The sequence below is a fragment of the Ptychodera flava genome, chromosome 7 (genome assembly GCF_041260155.1).
Source record: "Ptychodera flava strain L36383 chromosome 7, AS_Pfla_20210202, whole genome shotgun sequence".
Taxonomy (NCBI): Eukaryota; Metazoa; Hemichordata; class Enteropneusta; family Ptychoderidae; genus Ptychodera; species Ptychodera flava.
Window position 1 is genome coordinate 1,337,878 of NC_091934.1, and position 23,558 is coordinate 1,361,435.

Below are 23,558 nucleotides of genomic sequence, written 5' to 3' on the forward strand. Positions count from 1 at the left end.
GAAATTTACAATAGTAAAAAAAAAATTTTCACAACTTCATTGTGACCACCCCCCCCCTCCCAAGATCTAATGGTCCATCCCTAATGAAAACGCGCAACGGACTACATCCATTGATCTTCGGGTCATCATCATCGTTTGTCATCAGCAATCTTTGCCTCGCACATGTTTTCAGGGAAAAAGAACGATTCGCAAAGTTTTTGCGACTAGTCTTTACTGTCGTTACCAACCTGGAGCTCGACCATTCACTTCACATAGCTACGTGTAGTATGGCTTCAATCATGCCTTGCATAACTTGTGTTACATGAAAAATGAGCGAAACTGAAAGACAAACATTTTCTCTCACAAATGTCAACCAGTCGTCCAACCAGTTTCTTTATACCAAATCAAAAAATTAAAACCGGGAGTCACTGTAAGAAGTTTCGTGCCACAGAATTAAACATTCACTGGGGCCTCCATTCGAAAGTTCTGACGTCGCGTATAGCACATGCACTTAGTTCGTTGACGTGATGACGTACTGACAGATAGGTCACGTGGTCAAATGTCATAGACTGCAGACGTTTGCGGCAGGTCAGGTTGGTTTTCTCGCCCCGGAAACATTTTCTCTTGGGTTAAAATGAGTAAATTTTGAGTTGCTTTCCTGACAAGTTCTTTTTAAATGGTATCTTTTGTCATGATGCATGAATGAGCATGCTGTATACTGTCAATCGCAGAGACTGCACACAGACCGGTCGTCCCCAAGCTTCGTCGACCATCAGGCCAACGTCCCGAGCGCAAGGTGAATCTTTACAGAAATATACAATTACACTTACTTGAGCCAATTTCTACACAAACTTGGAAAAGTTTAGTTCAATCAGTTGACAAAATCTGTCTCCAAAAATATCTTAGCGTGTCAATAGCCACCTTGGCTATTTCCACGCGCGTGGCAATAGCCAACTTGGCTATTGCCACGCGCGTGGTAATAGACACTCCGTAAATGGGTATATATGTGTACTTACTTGAAGGTCTCCGTTATCCCTGTTACCCAGACTGTTTTGCGCGAGTCACGTGTTTGTAGCATGCTTGCTAGCGCTTCAGTGTCTGAGTAGGTGGGTCGTGGGTCTGGAAGGGGGAGGGGGAAAGGGCACAGGTTATAGGGGGGGGGGCGGACGCGGACGACCCGCATACCATGGTTGGATGATGAGGTAATAAGTTCTAATGTATGTCTATTTGTAATGTGTGCAAGCGGTTCGATATTCTATGAATCCCTTCATGGTAAAGGAGACGACACGCCAAGTATAAGTGTGCATGCACGTGGTTCACTCATTCAGCACATGGACTCAATTTTCGTATATTTTAGCTGATGGTGCTTGTGACTGCGCGCTTGTAAGCTTACTGACGATACTATGTTTCTTTCTTTATTTTATTTAGTGAATGTCAAATGCTACATTATGACGATCCAATGTGGACTTGGTTCGAGTTTGTGATTGTTTGAGTGGTGACTTGACCACGATGGGGTGAAGGCTCTCGCAATTACAACTGCGCAGTTTCAAAGGTAACGTGTTAAATCGCCAGGAAAACCTAACATGCATAGGCTGCCAAATTCCAAATAGGTTCGTATGAAATGGGAGAGACACAAGCTAAACTAGTATAAATGATTTTCTTTTTTAGTGTTCCATGTTGTACGCAGTGCCTGGGTATGTGGGTTGGTTGACCCACATGAGAGAAAACCTGGAATTATAGGTATTGTATGCTTGAATGAAGATAAAGTACCAAGCTTTAATGCGGCAGTCATCGTCAACCCCCACCCTCCCCACCTCGGGTCATAGTGGGGGATTTGGAAATTAATCTTATGAAATTTGCCAAATGCCACACTCCCTGGGGCAAGAACAATTCAATCCCCCACTGCAATTTTTTGGACGTTCTTAAATTCTGCACTTGTTTGTGAAAGTGAGTAGGGGGATCAAAATGAGGCAATTGCCCCATCCCCCCAGGCAAGTTCAATGGCAAACACAGTCTAATCCCCCACATTTGTCCCGTATCGCTTGAGTTTGGGTCCCTCGGGGATTACATTGACTGCTGCATAATACTTTACTTTTATGTGTGTAAGTTGTCCCTGGTAACTCTTCTGAATCCCTCTGTCATAACTATCGTTGATTTGCAGCTGACTCCACGTCAGCACGCTATGCATGTGCATGAAGGACTCGATTTTGGAATAATTTAGCTAATGGTGTTTGTGCTTGCGTGTACGTTTTTCTATATCTTTCAGTGAAATCCAAATGATCCCTAGAAACAGGCAATAACCATTTAACCTTTATTGTTCAGAAGCTTTGGGATCCCTAGAATACGAAATGGAATTTTTAACAGAAGAAAAAAAAAGGGATGCAATAGCTGTTATGGTCATGTTTTGAAGGGTACCCCTAAAAATCACGATTTTGCAACCCTCATGCATTTTCGTCAAATTTGTCTTCTTGTTAGTCATCTGCTGAGCTTATTTTTTGCTTACGTGTTCACACACATGAGCATATGGTTTATCGCTGTCTGTATATGTGTGTGTGTGTATGTCTGTATGTCTGTATACCCGATATCTCAAAACTGTTGAAGGGATGTCAACCAATTTTGGTGCACAGCATCAGGATTTAAATGGCAAGAACTGTAAAGGTTTTGGTGGATGTGGCTTGGATATTAATGAAGTTAAGAAAGTTTTTTCTGTTAACGCGGCGTATGACAAATGAAAACGATCGACTGTTTGAGGGCACTGTGAAATGAGATGGTCCAGGTTTGCTGCCGCTGGATAGCTCTGGTTTCAACCACGGTCCCTCCGTGTTTCATTCTTGTATTGAACATTAAAAATATGATATTTTATTACTCCTTCAACTCACTATTCAAGATAGAATATCGTTTAGCAAATTAGCTTTACCCTTGGTGATTGATTGTTTCTCTCGCTGCTCGATCGCCAGAAATGAGTACATACGTTCTCTACCTAGCCTCATGGCATGGCATTATCACTCGCCCCGATCCCTAAATATGGAAGTGCTGATGAATAATAACTTTGGGTCAAAGGTATTGAAGTGTCCAATCAGGTTTGTGCACAGAGTCCAAGGCCTTTACCTACTTCATGTACTTCTGTCGTGTTTTGATTTTGCTTCGCCAAGAAACATGCTTGCCATTGTCCATAAAAGTATGTTTCCTCTCATTTGTAAACATTTTAAAATTCTGTGTCAGATTAAAAAGGCGAGGTTGTTCGTGAAACAAATTCCGGGATAGGCTTTGGTATGCATACGATCAGCATCGTGGCAGTGCATGTAGCGTACCATGCTTGTGTAACTGCCGAGCTCAACCTGCATTCACGGTTGGTACTTATGTACAATCATGATGTGTTCAATTCTGATGAAGATTCATAAGTCTTACTTTTCCAGTCTTTTTTCCGTATGATAATCCCGACAATTCGTGTTACGGTTAGACGTGGTGGCCATTTTATGATAAGTTTTCAATACTGCAAAGCTACATAGCGTCACTATTGCGCGATCGAGGTAGGCCTACAGTGTTGTTGAACGGGATACAGAAACTCTGCAGAGGGAGAAACGATCGTTGGCATGAATAGTCAATGTACTTCAGCACGTAGTCCGCAGATTGCAGATTGAGAAAATAAACGTGTCCTAGTAAATAACGGAATATTTATGTACATTAACTCGATATTAATTGATACTGACAAAAACTGAATTGTACGGAAAAAACAGTCTGTAGAATAGTCCAAGTAGTACTACCCGAGACAAACAATTTTGATTTCATTTCACAAACTTCATACTTCATCGAGTATTGCATATTTCAGCCTTTGTGAAGTTATTTTATTGATATTTTCAAATTTTGTCTTGGCTTTGTTGTGGAACATGTTGAATCATCTCCGCGGACATGTAGGCACCGTAGGCCATGGTGCAAACATTTGGCGGCCAAATTATCATTTCAAAGCAAACAGTTCTATCACAGAAACACCATCGGGATGACATGTTCCCCAAGCGAGCTACCTTCAGAAGTCTAGTTTTGTCCCAAAAAATGTCAACTTTTAAAACCCCTCACTTATTTACTGGTGTTATTCTCAGCATCACAAACATATACGCGTCTGCTATGTATCACAGCAAATAGTAATATTTGAGCGCCCCGTAAACGGGATCCTCGTTTATTTGCGATCCCGGAAATGTGTCTTGCGTAAACCCTTTCACCCCCAGTTCCCTGTATACAGATCCAACTTTACCATAGAAAACAATGGATTTTGGACAAACCATGGTGGTGAAAGGGTTAACGCATTTCCTATCCATAGCGAGGGAAACTGCCCGCGTTCCCATGCACCTTCTTTCCATGCCAGTGCAACGCTATCTGTGCAAAATTTGTGGTGATATGCTCCTGTGTGATGGAAAACCTCTCTTATTCTAACAATGACGTAGTTGACTTTGGACTTCAATTTCGTTATATTTAAATGTGATGTCCAAGCAGCGAGTTTGGGTTGGCACGCTTATAATGCAATCTTCGCCTGCCTGCGGTACGATATCCCGCATAAGGCATAAGATCACTAGAAAGATTGCAAGAAACCCTTATTTCAACTCTGTTGTCATTTTTAGTTGCCTTCACTGCTCATCGGAAAGACTTTTCCAGGATTGGAGGCCATGGGAATGTAAATCTGTATCTTTCTCTGTACTGCGCCCATTATAGATCGCCTCTAACTCCTGAAAACAATAGTAGAAATCAAAACCACGCAGTCCATTTGCAAGCAAAGAATTCAAAGATCAAATTCCGCATGCGGGAAAATTTGGCCACCGATGAAATTTTTCGTCTCAAAGCGTTAAAGTTGACTATGCGAAATCTGTGTTGCTGGAAGCCTTTTTGTTTGCCAAGGACCTAAAAGTGGGCCACCTGATGGGCACAAATGATTGCATAGTTTACATTGAAGATACTATGATATAACGTTATCGAAAGTCATTAACTAGTTTTATTTCAGCCAATTCCTTATTTACATATGTAATGAACATTTCTAATTAGGGATATATATCTGAATTGACTCAACCAAAGTTGATGAATCTTGCTACATATATTTCAGATACTATAATACATGTCATTGAAATTCGTTAAGAATTTTTGCTTCAGCCAATTTCTAATTTACATATTTGATGAACTTTCTTAATTACATGTAGGGATATTTATCTGTATTGACTTGACCAAAGTCGACAAAACTTGCCATGTACATTAAAGATACTATGATAGAAGATTATTGAAAGTCATTTGACATTTCTATTTCAGTCAATTCTCAGTTTGTATATTTAATGAACCTTCCTAATTATGGATATATACTGGCATTTACTTGATAAAAGTTGGTGAAATATGCTGTGTACATTCATCATTATACCAGGTTATAACAGTATTAAAAGTCATTTTGCATTTTCACGTCAGCTAATTCATAATTTGCATAGCTAATAAGCTTGCACGGTTTGGCATATAGAGCCTGAAGGACTTGACCAAAGGCAATTACACATGCTATATTGTGATACAATGACAGTACTCAAAGAAATTATTTTTATTTCAGCTAATTACATATTTGAATACTTAATGACCTTTAGAATTGATCTGTGGTGAAATTCATTATGTTGATCATAACACTCTCAATGAAGTTGCAAACATGTAGCAAAGGTTCACAATTGCATATAAATACTATATATAATGAAACACGTGAGCATTTTCAGTTCATATCTGGTTCAATTAACATAACCTCACTTGTTTGATATCACTAGAAAGGCAATTTATTTCTCTTTAAAATGACATATTGTACTATGCAATATTTTCTATGGTTTTTTGTGAAATATGACCAAAACTTACCCATACCCCAAAGTTTAACAATGCAAATTACACACCATATGTTTTATTTTGGTGAGTAAATCTAAATCTATTTACAAGATATTTCTTATGATTTGCATTGCATTTATATATACTTTTTGTTTTTCTCACTACAGATCTTTCTACCAACTTTCGAGTGTTCACCAACTTCAAGTTGCATCCTCCACCTCTACAGTCATGTGCTATGCTGATCGCTTGTATAATATGTTGCGGGGAGACTGGTATATATGTTTCTTCTTTAATGACAATCTGACACCCGAACAATTCATCTATATCAGGGACAAGATTTTCAGTCATCTGAGGTTGGTATTTTTGTACGTAAACCATACCTACATTATGAATGTTGTTGATCCTGAGTTCAGCTATATTAGTGACAAGACCCAGTTTAACCTGTTGAGATTATAAGAAAAATTATTCATTGTTGATTGATAAAGGTCATAAGCATAACATTTTAATACCAAAACAATGCTCATTAATCCAGTGTTCGCACTACTGATCGCCAGACGGCAAAATGGCGAATTGATTCACTCATTGGCGACTCTGACACTCAAACAATCTCCAGACTGGCGACTCGAAATTTCTCTGTATGGTCACTTTGTTCAAAAGTGTTCTGTTGTTTTTCGGTAAATTTTTTGTCAATGAAGCTGCACCCTTACCAGGCTTTCGTTGTCTTTATACAGAACAGATGACCCCAAGTCAATTGTTTCGAGTGATTTGGCTACAACTGCCTTGTGTCTGGTGAAACTTCCCTCTGAAACGGTCTGTTCGTCAACTATGTTTCCGGTGAGGTGAGTATTAACATATTGCGTTAATTCCTGTGTTGAAATCTTCAGTTCGTAGATTGGCCATTGGAACTTATGTCTGTTCTTACTTCTTTCGGGCTGTATCAACATTCCAGCTGATCTAATAATGCTTGTCTCTCTGCCGAATAGGAAGTTGTTGATCGATGCTGACTCGCCAAGCGTTTTCACTGCCGATCCTCCTTCACATCTACGTTAAATTATGATATCTAATATTACTGATATGTTTGCCACTGCTGAAGCACTTGATAAAACAAATGGACGTTAAGAGTTGACATTTTGTCAAATGATCTTTTTTTTTACCTTTTAACTCTGTGCAATAAATGAAAGGTCTTTTGTATCACCACTTGCCCACACTTTTATGGTTATAATCTCAGTTTGTTGTTTTTATTAAAAAAAATAAAGCATAAATTTTTTTGCTCTTAATTATTGATTTATGTGTGCAACCCATGTGCTAAATGAGTACTTAATAAATTTAAAAACAGTTTGTCACTCTATTCACTCACAAGGTATTATCTTGACTTTGCCATTGTCCGCCATCTAGTATGAAGCGCAGGACTTCCTGTTTGGCGAGACGATTTACAGTATCCGAACTTGGATTGTGTCTATTGGAGTACTCCTGCACCATTCTTACACGACTGTTCTCCTCTTCAAATTTTTCTGCTTGGTACCCTTGAGTGTGGCCATGTCTTTGTATGTCTTCAGCAATGTGTAGGAGGTAATGTGTTGTTTGTTTCCTGTTTGTATGCATCATGTAGAAAAAACAATCCAATATGTTTTTAATGTTACTATGACTATATTTATTTCATAAGGTTGAATATTGACCAGTCAAATCTTTGTTGTAAAATTTTTGACTTCTCACAGAGGTACAATTATGTTGGTATGATTTGGGTTTATTGACAGAAGTATCTAAACAAGATTTCAATAATCTTTTTGGAGACAGTTACTCTGTTAGTTATGTTACGAATATGCTCTGGTTAGTCTCTGTCACCTAAGTTATTGTCTATCAGAATGTACAAAGTATGTTGACGATTAATTGATGAATAGATAGTACATGTGAACAGCTCAGTTACCAAGACAAATTATTTTTTTAGCTACAACAGAAATACTGTTTACCTTATCATTTTGCTTCCAAGCGCTCTTAGTTTCATCATGAACTGACGTGTTACTGTTTCCATGTAGCTTATTTCTTCAGGAGTATATGATCCCTGTTTGTATATATGGTGAGTCATCTGTAAATGGTTTTGGATAGAATATAAGGTGAGTAAATGTGAATGTCACGTTATATATTATAGCCCAAACATGGGACTGTGTGCCCGAGGTTAGGTGACCATTTGCCCGACGTAAGGAGGGCAAATTGTCTCCTGCCCCAAGGGTACATAGTTCCTCGTTTGGGCTATAATGTTTTTATTACATGCCTCTCTTACACACATTTGTCTCTCAAAATATATTTAAGTTTATTGGTAAATGATAATAAAATGCTTTTATTTCCATCTTAGACGAAAAACCGTTGAAAATGGAACGATTTTCACCATGGAATGGCGCGTTGATATATTTAAATTACTGTTATGCGGTTTATCAATTTTTTTCAGTAAAATTTTCCAAAAACCGGATTTCCTATGCAAAACATGACATTTCAACATTTTTACATCAAAAACTTTTCCAGTTGAAAATAGTTCCGCTTCACTTTCAGTCTAGTGATGACTTTGCGGCCTGTGACGTCATCAACGTGTTACCATCGAATCCTATGGAGCGTGCAATGTTCGATATATGATGCATGTAATAATATATAATATTACATGTCTCTCTTACAAAGTGTTCACTCAAAATATTTAGATTTATTGGCAAATGATATAATCAAATCCTTTACTTCAATCTTAGACAAAAATCAGTTAAAAACGGAACTATTTTTATAATCAAATGGAGCATAGATTGAAAGTATTGTTATGCAGTTTATCAATTTTTTCTCTGAAAAATTTTCCTTAAAATCGGATTTCGTATGCAAAACATGAAATTTCAATACTTTTAAATCATAATGTTGTCAAGTTGAAAATGGTTCCGGTTCAATTTCAGTCTGTAATTACAATGCTTGACAGATTTATGTATAGGAAAGGAGCTCCTACAACCTAGATTATTTTATCTAACACCTGTTTTCTCACAGTGATATTTAAAGGCCTTTACAAACATGTTCTTTAGTGTCAATGGTTGTTTCCAGGTCAATGTTATCATTGATGATGCTCACCTCCGACAATAAGCAGTACGCCTTTATGTAGTCAATGTTAACTGACTCGCATCGTGCTAGGTGAAACGGAGCAACTTGCACCTGTCAACAGAAACATATACATATCTTATTTTTAATTACTAGACCTAACCCAAGATGCCCTTTGAAGATAGTTACTATATGATCATCTGTCATGTTGCATCTGTCATCCAAATGAGTAATTGTGTACTTATGGAAATGGCAAACTGCTGAGCAAAGTCCATCTTTATCAGGATGGCATCAAAAAGGGGGGATTTTCCCCATCTACAAGAAATTTTATCATCGTGTGATCAATTTGTATCTCTCAGTGTGACTGACACCATTTCATGTGGGGAAAGTTCCCCCTTGAAAAATTATTAGGGGATGTCAACGTGGAAAAAGAAGGAGAATCCTCTCACCACCCTTACTATATGATACACTACTCTGACCTTAGGACAACAATAATGTTTCTAATGAGTTGATGAAGATTTGGAGTATGTGTAGAGTATTGTTTTGTTGTTAGTTCTCCGTTTTGTTTATGACTCATTTACATTGACTCTATTTTTAGCTCCCATAGCCATATGTATATATGGCAATGGAAGCTATTCTTATAGGCTAGGGAAATGTCTGTATGTATGTATGTCTGTATGTCTGTATGTCTGTGTGTCTGTATGTCTGTATGTCTGTCCGTCAACATCAAAAACTCCAAAACCGCTGTACATTTCATCTTGATATTTGGTGTGTACATGGATGATGGGCTGTAGATGAGATTTTGTTCAAATGAAGTTGTCATTGCCAAAAATATGCAAATTAAGTGAAAAAATGTAAAAACAGTCAAAATTGAAAAAACTCAATAACCACTGAGCAGATTACATGAAAAATTAGCATGTAAGTACTTTGGGCTGACATGAAATGATTGTGCACATCTTGGGTCAGTATCTTAGACTTGCTATTTTTCATGAATTTTTTTGTATTTTCTCCCATTTTTGGTCAAAAAATCTCCTGCTCTGAAACCACAAGTCCGATTGATTTGAAACTTGGTATGGAAGTGCATAGGAGTGACCTTTCCCAAATTTGGGCAAATCGTGGTGAAATTTGCATATTTTTAGTTTACACGTCCATAGACTCCCATGTATAAGGCAGATCTCCATAGACTCCCATGTATAAGGCTACGAAAAATAAAAATTTAGTTTCTCATCGTATTCATATTGCAAAAAGGATGCAGTAACACAATTTTTAGTCCCCACGGATGAAGTCCAGTGAGCTTATAGATTGGGTCATGTCCGTCTGTTCGTTAATCCGTGAGTCCATCCGTTCACGCAGATATCTTGGATATTTTGACAAAATGTCATGTGACCTTGATGACCTTTGATCTCAAATATACATATTTGTCCATAACTCAGTAACCACAAGTGCTACCACCCTTCATATATGGTATGATGGGACAGCTTGTGACGCCACATATTGTACCTCATTAATTATGCACATATCTAATTTTGAGCGAGCCAATAGAGCTAGAGGTCTGATTTTTGGTATATAGGGATAACTTAGCAAAACAATTTTTTTGACAAAATGTCATGTGACCTTGGTGACCTTTGACCTCAAATATACATATTTGTCAATAAATCAGTAACCACAAGTGCTACAGCCTTCATGTATGGTATGATGGGACACCTTATGACGCCACATATTGTACCTCATTAATTATGTGCATATCTAATTTTGAGCGAGCCAATAGAGCTAGAGGTCTGATTTTTGGTATATAGGGATAACTTAGCAAAACAATTTTTTTGACAAAATGTCATGTGACCTCGGTGACCTTTGACCTCAAATATACATATTTGTCCATAACTCAGTAACAACAAGTGCTACAGCCTTCATGTATGGTATGATGGGACACCTTATGACGCCACATATTGTACCTCATTAATTATGCACATATCTAATTTTGAGCGATCCAATAGAGCTAGAGGTCTGATTTTTGGTATATAGGGATAACTTAGCAATACAATTTTTTTGACAAAATGTCACGTGACCTCGGTGACCTTTGACCTCAAATATACATATTTGTCCATAACTCAGTAACCACAAGTGCTACGGCCTTCATGTATGGTATGATGGGACACCTTATGACGCCACATATTGTACCTCATTAATTATGTGCATATCTAATTTTGAGCGAGCCAATAGAGCTAGAGGTCTGATTTTTGGTATATAGGGATAACTTAGCAATACAATTTTTTTGACAAAATGTCACGTGTCCTCAGTGACCTTTGACCTCAAATATACATATTTGTCCATAACTCAGTAACCACAAGTGCTACAGCCTTCATGTATGGTATGATGGGACACCTTATGACGCCACATATTGTACCTCATTAATTATGCACATATCTAATTTTGAGCGAGCCAATAGAGCTAGAGGTCTGATTTTTGGTATATAGGGATAACTTAGCAAAACAATTTTTTTGACAAAATGTCACGTGACCTCGGTGACCTTTGACCTCAAATATACATATTTTTCCATAACTCGGTAACCACAAGTGCTACACCCTTCATGTTTGGTATGATTGGACACCTTATGACGCCACATACTGTACCTCAATAATTATGTGCATATCTCATTCTGAGCGAGCCAATAGAGCTGGATGTCTGATTTTTGGTATATAGGGATAACTATAGGAGAGAAATTTTTTGACCAAATGTCATGTGACCTCGATGACCTTTTCCCTAAAATATATGTTTATGTCAATAAATAAGTAACCACAAGTGCTATGTCCTTTGTATTTAGTAGGATGGGAGACCTTATGACAACACACGCTTTACCTCATTAATTATGTACACATCTAATTCTGGGCAAGCGAATAGAGCTAGAGATCTGATTTTTTTGGCATATAGGGATTAATTAGCAATATAATTTTTTTTTTCAAAATGTCATGTGACCTCCATGACCTTTGACTTTGATTATACATATATATGCATATTTCAGTAACCACAAGTTCTATACCCTCCAATTTTGATAGGATATTAGACCTTAAGATGTCACATCTTGTACCTCATTTATAATGCGCATATGTATTTCTTGGCTGGCCAATACTGCTAGAGGTCTGATCTTTTTCCCGATTTAGAACCGTAACTTAGACATGCCTCATGTGTTTCAAATTGAGAACAACAACATAGACCTATGTGCCCATAGATCTCAACATATACACCCCAGTGATACTTCTTAATGACCACATTTTCCTGCCCCATCAAGACTAATACTCCTATTACAAGTGGGGACTATGTCATTGTAAATGACTTGTTGAGTTAATGGTTGTATCACAGTATTCGATATATCTAATTCTGTATTTTTTCCATTTATATTCTGAATAATTACATTAAACATATTTCACTGTCTCCAGTACATTTCATTTAAGTATTTTCACTTCATGCACTTTATCCCTTTCACACATGTTCAAATATCTGACCAGAGAACAAACACTAAATAGTCCAGGATGGGAGCTACAGTGTCATTGACGCTATTTTTAGGCTATTGTTGTGCAGTTATGAATGGAAGATTATCAAAACAAGTCTCCAGCATTTACATATTTGTAGGTGAGTATTTGTTTTATATGACCATCTTCATAGATATTAGTATTGAAATTTGATTTTTACCTTCTCGTGTCTATTTATAGACAGAGAAGGTATTAGAGTTGAAAACCAGTATGCTGGTGTCAACTACTTCCGTCTGTCAATACTTCCGTCTGTCAAGATCCGTTGACGTTATGCCATTGTGATGGGTCATATCATAAACTGGTGGGGGTGTTCATGGTTCAGGTTGAGGTGTAGGAGAACGATTTTGAGCTGTGACAAAAATCAAAAGGGACTTAGCGGCATAGCCACAGTGTTACATGTAAGCCTTTCTCCAAGGTTCTTAGTTGACTACGATCTATTACAGACTACTGAGCTGACGTTAGGGGTACTCACTTTGTGTTTGCTCACTCTGTGTGCGCTAGTGTTCGGTACTGAGTTGCGTGGATATGCCCTCATGGCCTCACGTGATATGGGCCCGTTGCATAATCTGCAGATGATCATATGCCTCTGAGTCTGAAAACGGTCATTGTGTAAGCCTGTCGGCATTTTCCTTGCATTTTTTCTCATTTAATTTTGCAAAATATCGGCGAGTACCTCAATATTTCAAGAAACCTCTTTCTTCCCAATCGTTTTCCTTGAGTTTCAGAGTCATATGAACGAAAATGAGTGAAAGTTTTAGACAGGAAAATCGGACGTCGGCCATGTTCAATGTTTACAGTACAATCAGAAGTTTATGTGGAGGAAATAACTAACAAACACTATTCATGATGCCCGCCCTCTAGAGGCAGACCTTCCTATATGAAGTACAACATTTGATGCTTGTGGAAAGCTTGACCACACATAGGAGCATTTTAACTTTTAGAAAATGACAATTGAATAAGAAGCTATTCTGAAAATGTCAAATACTGAGAAAAAATGCGCAAATATTCAAAATAAACAGGTTAACTGACTGGTCAGCTATAAAAAACAATGAAAATGTTTATGATCAAAAGTTTTTGAGATGCGTCAATACAATTTTTAACAAATACAGAAATTATTAACATTATAAATATAAGACCAAACTATTTTTTCAGGGATGGGACAGGTTGGAAATGAGGGGTGAGAGACAAAGGCACTCCTATTGCTGCATGTTGATGCAGCCACACCATTTCATTTACAGCATACTTATTCACTGTGTTGTGTTCAAGTTCCATATTGTACTGACTGTCATACAAGGATAACATAAGCAAATCAAATCAAATTAGAAAAGGATCAATGCTGTTGTGTGGATTTTGCTGAACTTGGCTGATTTTAATATTTCGCCCTACATATTTGGTATCCAGCAAAGGCATATTTTGATGTAAAGTCAAAATTAACACTACATTGCTGACAATATATGTTACCATTTCTGCATGAACTTTTCTTTTTTAAATTATAGAAAGTACTTCGAACAGATTAACAATTATCGTGATGTCAACCCATGATTTTATATCATAAAGACTGTAATTCTGCCAATTTTTTTTGTTTTTCAGTCATTTTATAAATTTTGCACTGCACAAGATGATTGAACAAATTGCAATGTTTGAATTTGTAAACTCAAAGAATAAAAATCCTTTGGTCACAGATTAAATTATTTTTTGAAAAGAAATTTACTCTTAAACACTTTTAGCATATATTCTTTACACGGTCATGTATTTCAAGGAAATATGCAGATGCCAGGTTGTGTATTTCACATGCACTCAGGTCAGTAGGGAAGTGCGTCATTACTATTTTGGACTGTTAATTCTTATTTCTGAATTATTTTACCTTTTTTCCACACTGAACTATCTTTAGGCAGTTTATACTGTAGCTTAGAATTTTCTTTGATTGATGTATTTAATCATCTTTTGGGTTCTTTGGGTCCATATCTCACCTCATGCCCCTACATCATCAACTATTTACCAATAACTCCATGCCAACAACCAATTACCTGACCTGGCCACGCATTAGAGAAGGTACAGCGTCATTGACGGTATTTTTATATTGTGCAACTTGCAAATATAAACAAGGTAAGTTACTCCACTTAAGGTAAGTTACTCACCCAAAGTTTATAGTGTCTTCCAATAAAACTATTGTAGCGTACCATTGACTTAGATGTTAATTTACGTTCAAATGACGACCAGTCAAACTCATCAATAGACAGTTGTAAAACTTCTTTGTCATTCTCACTCATGATCTCCATTATCTCACCCAGCAAGTTCTTGTTGGGATTAATTAAAATCGCATGTAAACGGTCCTGGGGAGTATCTCTTAAAGTCAGAAAAAAATAATGAAAGGTTGGAGTTAGTAGAGCTGTGAGGTAACTTTTGAGGTTTGTAGGAGTGTTGTGGTCAAAATGTTACCCTTTAGAAGTGTTCACTTTGTTTCCTCTGGCTAAAATTACCTGTTAGCCATTCTGGCTAATTGAGACCAATCTTTATTAGCCAGAACTAGCCATCCACATTTGCATCAATTCAGCATTTGTGATTTTGGATAACTGACAGTTGAATATTTAGTGACAGTCACATTCACAAATAATATACTCAGGTGGATCATATCAACTGCCACAGTAAAGTGGCAAAAAATGGCAAAATAAGTTAAGAACAACTTCTGTGGAACAAATTGCTTCCTGGATCACTTGTAGCATTCACAAAAAACTTTATTTCCTGAGTACTTGACACTTATGTGACTTCTGTACCACAAGTATTGCATCATTTACAGGGTAACCTCAAGATATTCTCTGCCTCAGTCATCAAGTGCTTTTCGTTCTCTAATCACAGAGTCTAGATAATATTTCACATAACTACCTTCTCTATAATATACAGAGGCATTTCTGTTTGGTTTTCAATACAGCCGTACTATTTGATACGACGACATCAGTGTTACTGTCTGTATCACATCTTGGTAGCAACGACGACTTGTTTTATGTAACTATCATTACTGTGCACAGAAAAACAACAATAACTTGGCTACATATATAAGATTCAGAAGGTTAGATAAAAAAGAGTTTATCGAGGTGATTCAGTTAGACCAGGATATATTGTTGTGAGCAAAGCGAGTACCGTATTATATTGACCTTTGTTGCGATTTTATGAATGAATCAAACTAATTAGCATCTGAATGGCGTGAAACAGGGTCGGGGATCAAGGGTTATAATATTTTTTGCTGTGAGTACAATTACTCTTCTTGAATTAAGAAGCAAAACATGGCCGCTATACTTGATTCAGCATGATGTTCTTCATACTCGTAAACTCAAAATCTATGGATTTCGTCAACACATTTGTTGTACAGATTATTGAACCATGAACAGTCTAGTTCGCTCTACTTTTTACCTAGTCACCATTGATTTGATTATGTATTTGGCGTTGCAGTAAAACCTCCAAAGCCAAGGAATCGTGATCCGACCATGACATCAGAAAGCAACAACGATTTATTTTACGTGAGTATGCAGGGTTCGGTTCTCCAAGTAAAGGAACCGTGAAGCCATGCTTTATGATATTTGAAGAAGCATTACATTTCTGACATTTGATGACTATAACCTATGAGTTCATTTCAGTTCAGTTCAGTTCGGTTAACGGGATTAGAAATCCTTTCAGGATTCTGGTCATCCCTCTAAACTTAGAAGAAGATATCACACGATTTAGGCAAACGCGCGTGAACTCCGTTTGGCTGCAATGTTGATATCTTTTCTTATGAATGAACCGTACATGAATAGTCATTTACATATAAATAGATGTGTACTGATGAGCCTCGATCGCAAACACAATCTGAGCGTATCGGTTTATCTGTAATGAAATACACAAGACACGACACAAAGTAAATACAATAATCAATTTCATTATTCTAATCATGGTTTCAATTTAATACAGTTAAAATTTAAGAAATAAATAAATAATGAACGAAGTGAGGTAAACCACTCTGGGTGGATGGAGAGTTGATAAGCTAATGAATATGTATGTATACCCTCAGCTGCATGGGTCATGTCTACCTCTTGTTTTCAATAGACTGCTTTCTGGTATTTTTTCTTATTATCAGGATTCTCAAGGAAGTATTGAGGAAATCCAAAGTGAAGAAATAAGTCGTGATAATGATACCAATATAGGTTTGTAAACAACAAACAGATTTACCTACAAATTGAAAATACATATATTCCATTGTACAAACAGAGATGCCACATATTTCCAGTTATTACAATATACACACACACACACACACACACACACACACACACACATATATATATATATATATATATATATATATATATATATATATATATATATATATATATATATATATATATATATATATATATATATATATATATATACAGTTTATGTACTTAACTATCCATTGTTTAGACTGTAAAGTAAAATTTAATAGAATTAAGTATGTCCTTTTAATAACATTTTTATATGTGAAAAACATCTGAAACAGTCACATCTGTTTCTTAAAAAATAGGTCAGTTGACAAAAGAAAACAACACTATGTTAAAAGAGATTTTGAAAGAACTGAAATTACTGAAACGAAGAGTTGAAAAATTAGAAGAAAGAAACCAAATGGAATGGAAAGTGGAAAGAGCCAAGTGTAAGGTATGATGTAACCAAGGCAATAGATTTTTGTAGGAAAAGTTCAAACTCTATTGTGTCAATTATTTTATCAATATGCTTTATATTTCAAAATCCTTAACCAGGCAGCCAAATCATGAAATTGACAATCTTTTTTGGCTCTCATGAGATTATTCTGAACGCTGCTGCCCAATCAAGGAATAAACAAACACACCAAGACATAAAACAAGTCTATCAAAATAAGCTTATTTTAAAATTTTTATTGTTCAGACAAAATATTTTGATTTACAATACTTTTTTACCTTCTCGTGTCTATTTATAGACAGAGAAGGTATTAGAGTTGAAAACCAATATGCTGCTGTCAAGAACTTCCGTCTGTCAAGATCCGTTGACGTCATGCCATTGTGATGGGTCATATCATAAACTGGTGGGGTGTTCATGGCTCAGGTTGAGGTGTGGGAGAACGATTTTGAGCTATGACAAAAATCAAAAGGGACTTAGCGGCATAGCCACAGTGTTAAGCCTTTCTCCAAGGTTTCTTAGTTGACTACAATCTATTACAGACTACTGAGCTGACGTTAGGGGTACTCACTTTGTGTTTGCTCACTCTGTGAGCGCTAGTGTTTGGTACTGAGTTGCGTGGATATCCCCATGGCCTCACGTGATCTGGGCTTGTTGCATAATCTGCAGAGATGATCATATGCCTCCGAGTCTGAAAACTGTCATTGTGTAAGCCTGTCGGCATTTTCCTTGCATTTTTTCTCATTTAATTTTGCAAAATATCGGCAAGTACCTCAATATTTCAAGATAACCCTTTCTTCCCAATCGTTTCCTGGAGTTTCAGAGTCATATGAACGAAAATGAGTGAAAGTTTTAGACAGGAAAATCGGACGTCGGCCATGTTCAATGTTTACAGTACAATCAGAAGTTTACGTGGAGGAATTAACCAACAAACACAGGAGTGTTCATGATGCCCGCCCTCTAGAGGCAGACCCTCCTATATGAAGTACCACATTTGATGCTTGTGGAAAGCTTGACCACACAATGGAGCATTTAAACTTTTAGAAAATGACAAACTGAATAAGAAGGTATTCAGAAAATGTCAAATACTGAGGAAAAATGCACAAATATTCAAAATAAACAGGTTAACTGATTGTCAGCTATAAAAAACAATGAAAATGTTTATGATCAAAAGTTTTTGAGATGCGCACATTTTAACAAATACAGAAATTATTAACATTATAAATATAAGACCAAACTATTTTTTCAGGGATGGGACAGGTTGGAAATGAGGGGTGAGAGACAAAGGCACTCCTATTGCTGCATGTGGATGCAGCCACACCATTTCATTTACAGCATACTTATTCACTGTGTTGTGTTCAAGTTCCATATTGTACTGACTGTCATACAAGGATAACATAAGCAAATCAAATCAAATTAGAAAAGGATCGATGCTGTTGTGTGGATTTTGCTGAACATGGCTGATATTTCGCCCTATATATTTGGTATCCAACAAAGGCATATTTTGATGTAAAGTCAAAATTAACACTACATTGCTGACAATATATTTTACCGTTTCTGCATGAATTTTTCTTTTTTAAATTATAGTATATTAGTACTTCAAACAGATTAACAGTTATCGTGATGTCAACCCATAATTTTACATCACAAAGACTGTAATTCTGCCAATTTTTTTTGTTTTTCAGTCATTTTATAAATTTTGCACTGCACAAGATGATTGAACAAATTGCAATGTTTGAATTTGTAAACTCAAAGAATAAAAATCCTTTGGTCACAAATTAAATTATTTTTTGAAAAGAAATTTACTCTTAAACACTTTTAGCATATATTCTTTACACGGTCATGTATTTCAAGGAAAATATGCCTATTAAAAACAGTAATTTCTTCACTTTCAATTTTTTTTCAATACTATGACAATTATCAGCCATGAGGTTATACAAACACAAGACCAGATAGGCGTTTTTCATCATTTCCACAGGACTCTTTGGAAAATCCATTAAAAACAGTTAAAAGTGACTGGAAATGATCACTTGGTATACATTTAATTTACAGATGCCAGGTTGTGTATTTCACATGCACTCAGGTCAGGAAGGAAGTGCGTCATTACTATTTTGGACTGTTAGTTCTTATTTCTGAATTGTTTAACTTTTTTCCACATTGAACTATCTATCTTTAGGCAGTTTATACTGTAGCTTAGAATTTTTTTGATTAATGTATTTAATCATCTTTTGGGTTCTTTGGGCCCATATCCCACCTCATGCCCCTACATCATCAACTATTTACCAACAACTCCATGCCAACAACCAATTACCTGACCTGGCCACACATTAGAGAAGGTACAGCGTCATTGACGGTATTTTTTTTGTTTTCCAACTTTACATAAAAAAATACAGACATATAGATGACAATTAAATAATTTTAAAGTAAACTTTAGTTAAGAAATGATGTAAAATAATACTAACCAATACAATTTTTTTCAGCATGAATATCTGTGCTACTTGAAGTCATATTTCACAAGACATCATTATTTATATTATGATGACCTTCCTCGAGAGTTCGTTGTGAGTACCTACTTATATTACATCAATGTTAAAGTACAGTAACTACCAATAAGAAATAGTAAACACATATTAGCTGCATGGACATAACATAGTCACTCTAGTATATTACATTAAGTAGTAAAACACCAGCTGAAACTGTGGACATTAGAAATACACCTGTTCATTTCATGAATTGACAAAGAGAAGCATAAAATACTGACTGTTTCACCGAATAAACGGAATCATCGAAGTGTTTCTATTGATTAGATTGATTTTTTATGATATTCATGCAGCATGCAATTAACATTTCATCATTTACTACATGGAGCACAGGTCAAATGTCATATTTCTCAACACATCTGCCAACAAGTCAAGGACTTTACAAAACACACAAATCATGCTGAAAGTACCAGTGTATGATTTTCCAGCTATCATCTGAAGACTTTTTGTCATCGTGATAATGAAATTTATAGCAGTTATAGAAGTTGTCGTTTAAAAAACTATCATACCATATCTTGGAACTAAAATGAACATGCATATATGATTAAAAAATATGATTCATTTCCAATTTGACATTGTCATATTTATATAATTTCTTTCTTAAGGAAAAAGTGAAGTCTCTATTAACCAGTGAACTGGGAGATACTAGCTCGTCAAATCTACAAAAAATGGTCTGCTATGCACTCAAGAAATTTAGCAATTGGAGAGGTGACATCCGGACTAAGGTATGCAATGTAGGTCTCACATAAATACAATCATACACACAAAAGAATACACATGCACTTTTTTTACAAATACATAGGTACATACACACACATAAATACATACAGACATGTATATATATATAATATTATATATATATATATATATATATATATATATATATATATATATATATATATATATATATATATATACAAACCTACATACATACATACTTAAATACATACATATACATACATACACACACATACACACAGATACATACACAAATACATACATACACACATACATACATACACACATACATACATACATACATACATACATACATATATACATACACACACACATACACACACATATGTATACAAACATACATACTTACCTACACATACATGCACACACATACATACATACATACATACATACATATACATACATACATACATACATACATACATACATACATACATACATACATACATACACGCACGCACACACACACATTCATACATACATATACACATACATACATACATACCGTACATACATACATACTTACATACATACACACACACACACATTCATACATACATACATACATACATACGTACATACATATTATATTACATACATACATACATATATACATACATACATACATACATACATACATACATACATACATACATTCATAGATACATACACCCATACATACATACATACATACATACATACATACATACATACATATATTGAAACAATTGTCTATAACAGACACATTCTGAATTTGAAAAAGTGTCCTTCTTATAGAAGTGTCCTTGGTAGACAGGTAAAATTCTAATCACAGTGTTATTTTGGTTTAGAAATCTTACATTAATAATATGGTGTAACGATAAGAGAGGTGTCTGTATAAAAAACAGTTTTCACTTTCCGTCCATCCGTCTGTCCATCCATTGATCCATCCATCCATTCATACATCAATCCTCACACAGCATCCATGTTTTAAGAATAAATTAATCACTTTATCTTTTAGGTGGAGTTTGCAATGAATGCATGTGTGTATTAGGATGACACACATTGAAATGATTGAAGATGAGTATAAGTTGGCAGTCACATGGCTGCAATTTACCATTTAAATTGATGATACACAGGGCACGTTATTTTAATTCGACGCAATTTATCTCAATTTTATATTTCATTATCGTGCAGCTACTAAGGAGCCAATCCAACCGGGGCTTGGAAATTAAAGAGCTTAACAAATTGTTGTGGAAGCCATACTTTCCCATTGAAAGTATAAACCTTGAAATCACTCTCAAGAAATCATTGATGATGGTGAGTAGCCTATTTGTATTTCTAAATTGGCTTATATTTGAGAAAATGATTTATGATATTTGATAAATGATGGCGCACTGTTACATTGGGCATATATAAACTTCGAGATGATAAATTCCAAATGCAGATATATTTATGTAAGACAAAAAGTATAACGTGGATATACTCAATATTGAGAAAATAATGACTAAATGAATAATCAATATTTTCACTCCAAAATACACTACTGATGTGTTAAAATTTAGTTGTGTCCTCTTTAAATACATCTCATAGATGATAATGACTATAAGTAACATTATGGTTTGAGACACAGATATAAACTTGTTAAAATAATGAAAGGTGTGCCAGGTAATTTATCCCATCTGCTTCTTCTAATTGATGTATGTAACTGAAAACCTCAATATGAACCAAATATTTGTTGATGTTCTTAATAGTAATGTCAACAAAAAATAAGGTTCCTTCAGAGGCTAAAGTCATATTTTTCATCAGCTGGGTTGACGTGCCTTAACGTTTTTTTGCCTTTATGTTCTACATGCTCATGGGTCCAGATAAATAATGCATGTACAACACAATATATCCATTAAAGTCTGAAATGAAAAATGGAGCACATTAAATTTTGAGGTTAATTATCTTACCTGAATCAATATTTCTATTCATAAGTATCCTCTAATTAAGCAATAGAGCACACCCAACGAGGATTACCACAAGAATTTGACCAGCTCACGACATATATGCACGAGCGATAGCGAATGCATAAATAAAGTGAATTGGTCAAAATCAAGTGATATACCGTCGCTGGGTGTGATTTATTTCTATTATATCATAACAGTATATTGAAATTCTGGTGTGGGACAACATAAACTGAGTTTTGCTCGCGTATGCCAGCTGTAGTATATCGCCAATATACCAAGGTTCTTTTCACGTCTCGACCAATCAGATTGCTGTATTTTCTCCATCAATATACTGGTATGACATAAATAATATTATATCATACCAGTATATTGATGGCTCCAATGAAGCGATCTGATCGGTCAAGACGAGAAAAGAACCTTGGTATATTGGCGATATAGCAAGGATAGCACACGCGCAAGCTCTCTGCAAGAGCAAAAATAAATATGTTGTCTTTCCATGCCAGAAATTCAATATACTGTTATTATATAATACCAATAAAGCTCACCCAGCAATGGTACACCACTCAACTTTGACAAGTTCACTTCATATATATAATCACTATCGCTCATGAATATGTTGTGAACTGGTCAAAATCTTGTGGTATACCATCGCTGGGTGTGCTATTTAACAATTGGCAAACATTAGGAAAAATTTCAAATTCAATATCATACTTACATTTACATATATCTTTATTACAGCGAGCATTTGCTCACTCAAAGGACCTATTTGGTCGAATAGGATCAAGACAAGACCAGGCTGGGAACAACTTTTGGGCCAACTTTGATTCGTTCTTCCAAAGGTGTATAGAGGATAGGAGAGAGGGTAAATGGGAAACATGGTTCCAGAGAGATGAGAGGAGAAGACTAGCGTTTTTGGGGGAAGAGTAAAAAAATACGTTGAATTGGGAAGTTATAATGTTTGTTGTTCTTTAAATTATATATTTACTATTTGCAAATAGAAATTATTTTTACTTGTTATCTTTGCAGGTTTTGAAAAAAAGACTTTATTAAAATATTTAAAATACAGTTCATGGCTGTGTGTCTTTAGATCAGCATACCCACAAAGGTAAGCTCAGTTTATTAATGTACTTCTGCTTTGATTTTTCTATTTCACCAACATTAATGTCTGCAGGAAAATTATTCAAAATTAACATAAAACAATGATGAATATGTTCATCTGTCAAGTTGACAACACTTACCTGTTTGTGCCAACATCAAACATGATTTGA

At 35.7% G+C, this 23,558-nt stretch overlaps 1 protein-coding gene and 1 long non-coding RNA gene across 14 annotated transcripts; one reads left to right on the forward strand and one right to left on the reverse strand.

The window, feature by feature from the left end:
* Positions 1 to 548: 548 nt before the first annotated feature.
* Positions 549 to 23,355, forward strand: LOC139137837 (uncharacterized). 13 transcript variants are annotated; one of them, XM_070706133.1, is made up of 16 exons: positions 1,065 to 1,181; positions 1,408 to 1,531; positions 1,648 to 1,719; positions 5,976 to 6,161; positions 6,540 to 6,647; positions 7,169 to 7,377; positions 7,842 to 7,919; positions 12,372 to 12,495; positions 14,443 to 14,501; positions 15,843 to 15,910; positions 16,507 to 16,573; positions 16,933 to 17,063; positions 19,541 to 19,621; positions 20,206 to 20,325; positions 21,536 to 21,658; positions 23,029 to 23,355. In XM_070706133.1, exons 10-16 carry the CDS (start codon positions 15,878 to 15,880, stop codon positions 23,215 to 23,217), a joined length of 744 nt encoding a protein of 247 aa, XP_070562234.1. In that variant the 5' UTR covers positions 1,065 to 1,181; positions 1,408 to 1,531; positions 1,648 to 1,719; positions 5,976 to 6,161; positions 6,540 to 6,647; positions 7,169 to 7,377; positions 7,842 to 7,919; positions 12,372 to 12,495; positions 14,443 to 14,501; positions 15,843 to 15,877; the 3' UTR covers positions 23,218 to 23,355. The 13 variants fall into 13 exon arrangements, with proteins under 13 accessions (XP_070562231.1, XP_070562229.1, XP_070562232.1 ...); XM_070706134.1 differs by lacking the exon at positions 14,443 to 14,501 and adding an exon at positions 15,325 to 15,462; XM_070706135.1 differs by having other exon boundaries at positions 12,430 to 12,495.
* On the reverse strand, positions 5,528 to 6,640 carry LOC139137840 (uncharacterized). Its single transcript, XR_011553454.1, has 2 exons — positions 6,516 to 6,640; positions 5,528 to 6,249 (listed from the first exon to the last, which is right to left on the reverse strand). It is a non-coding gene; the product is annotated as an uncharacterized lncRNA (long non-coding RNA).
* Positions 23,356 to 23,558: the final 203 nt, after the last annotated feature.

Bases quoted from the DNA above. Each gene is read 5' to 3' on its own strand.
- LOC139137837 (XM_070706130.1), top strand. From the start codon at position 12,396: ATGGGAGCTACAGTGTCATTGACGCTATTTTTAGGCTATTGTTGTGCA. The intron at 19,622-20,205 runs GTGAGTACCTAC...TTCTTTCTTAAG, and splicing joins ACCTTCCTCGAGAGTTCGTT to GAAAAAGTGAAGTCTCTATT. The intron at 20,326-21,535 runs GTATGCAATGTA...ATTATCGTGCAG, and splicing joins GAGGTGACATCCGGACTAAG to CTACTAAGGAGCCAATCCAA.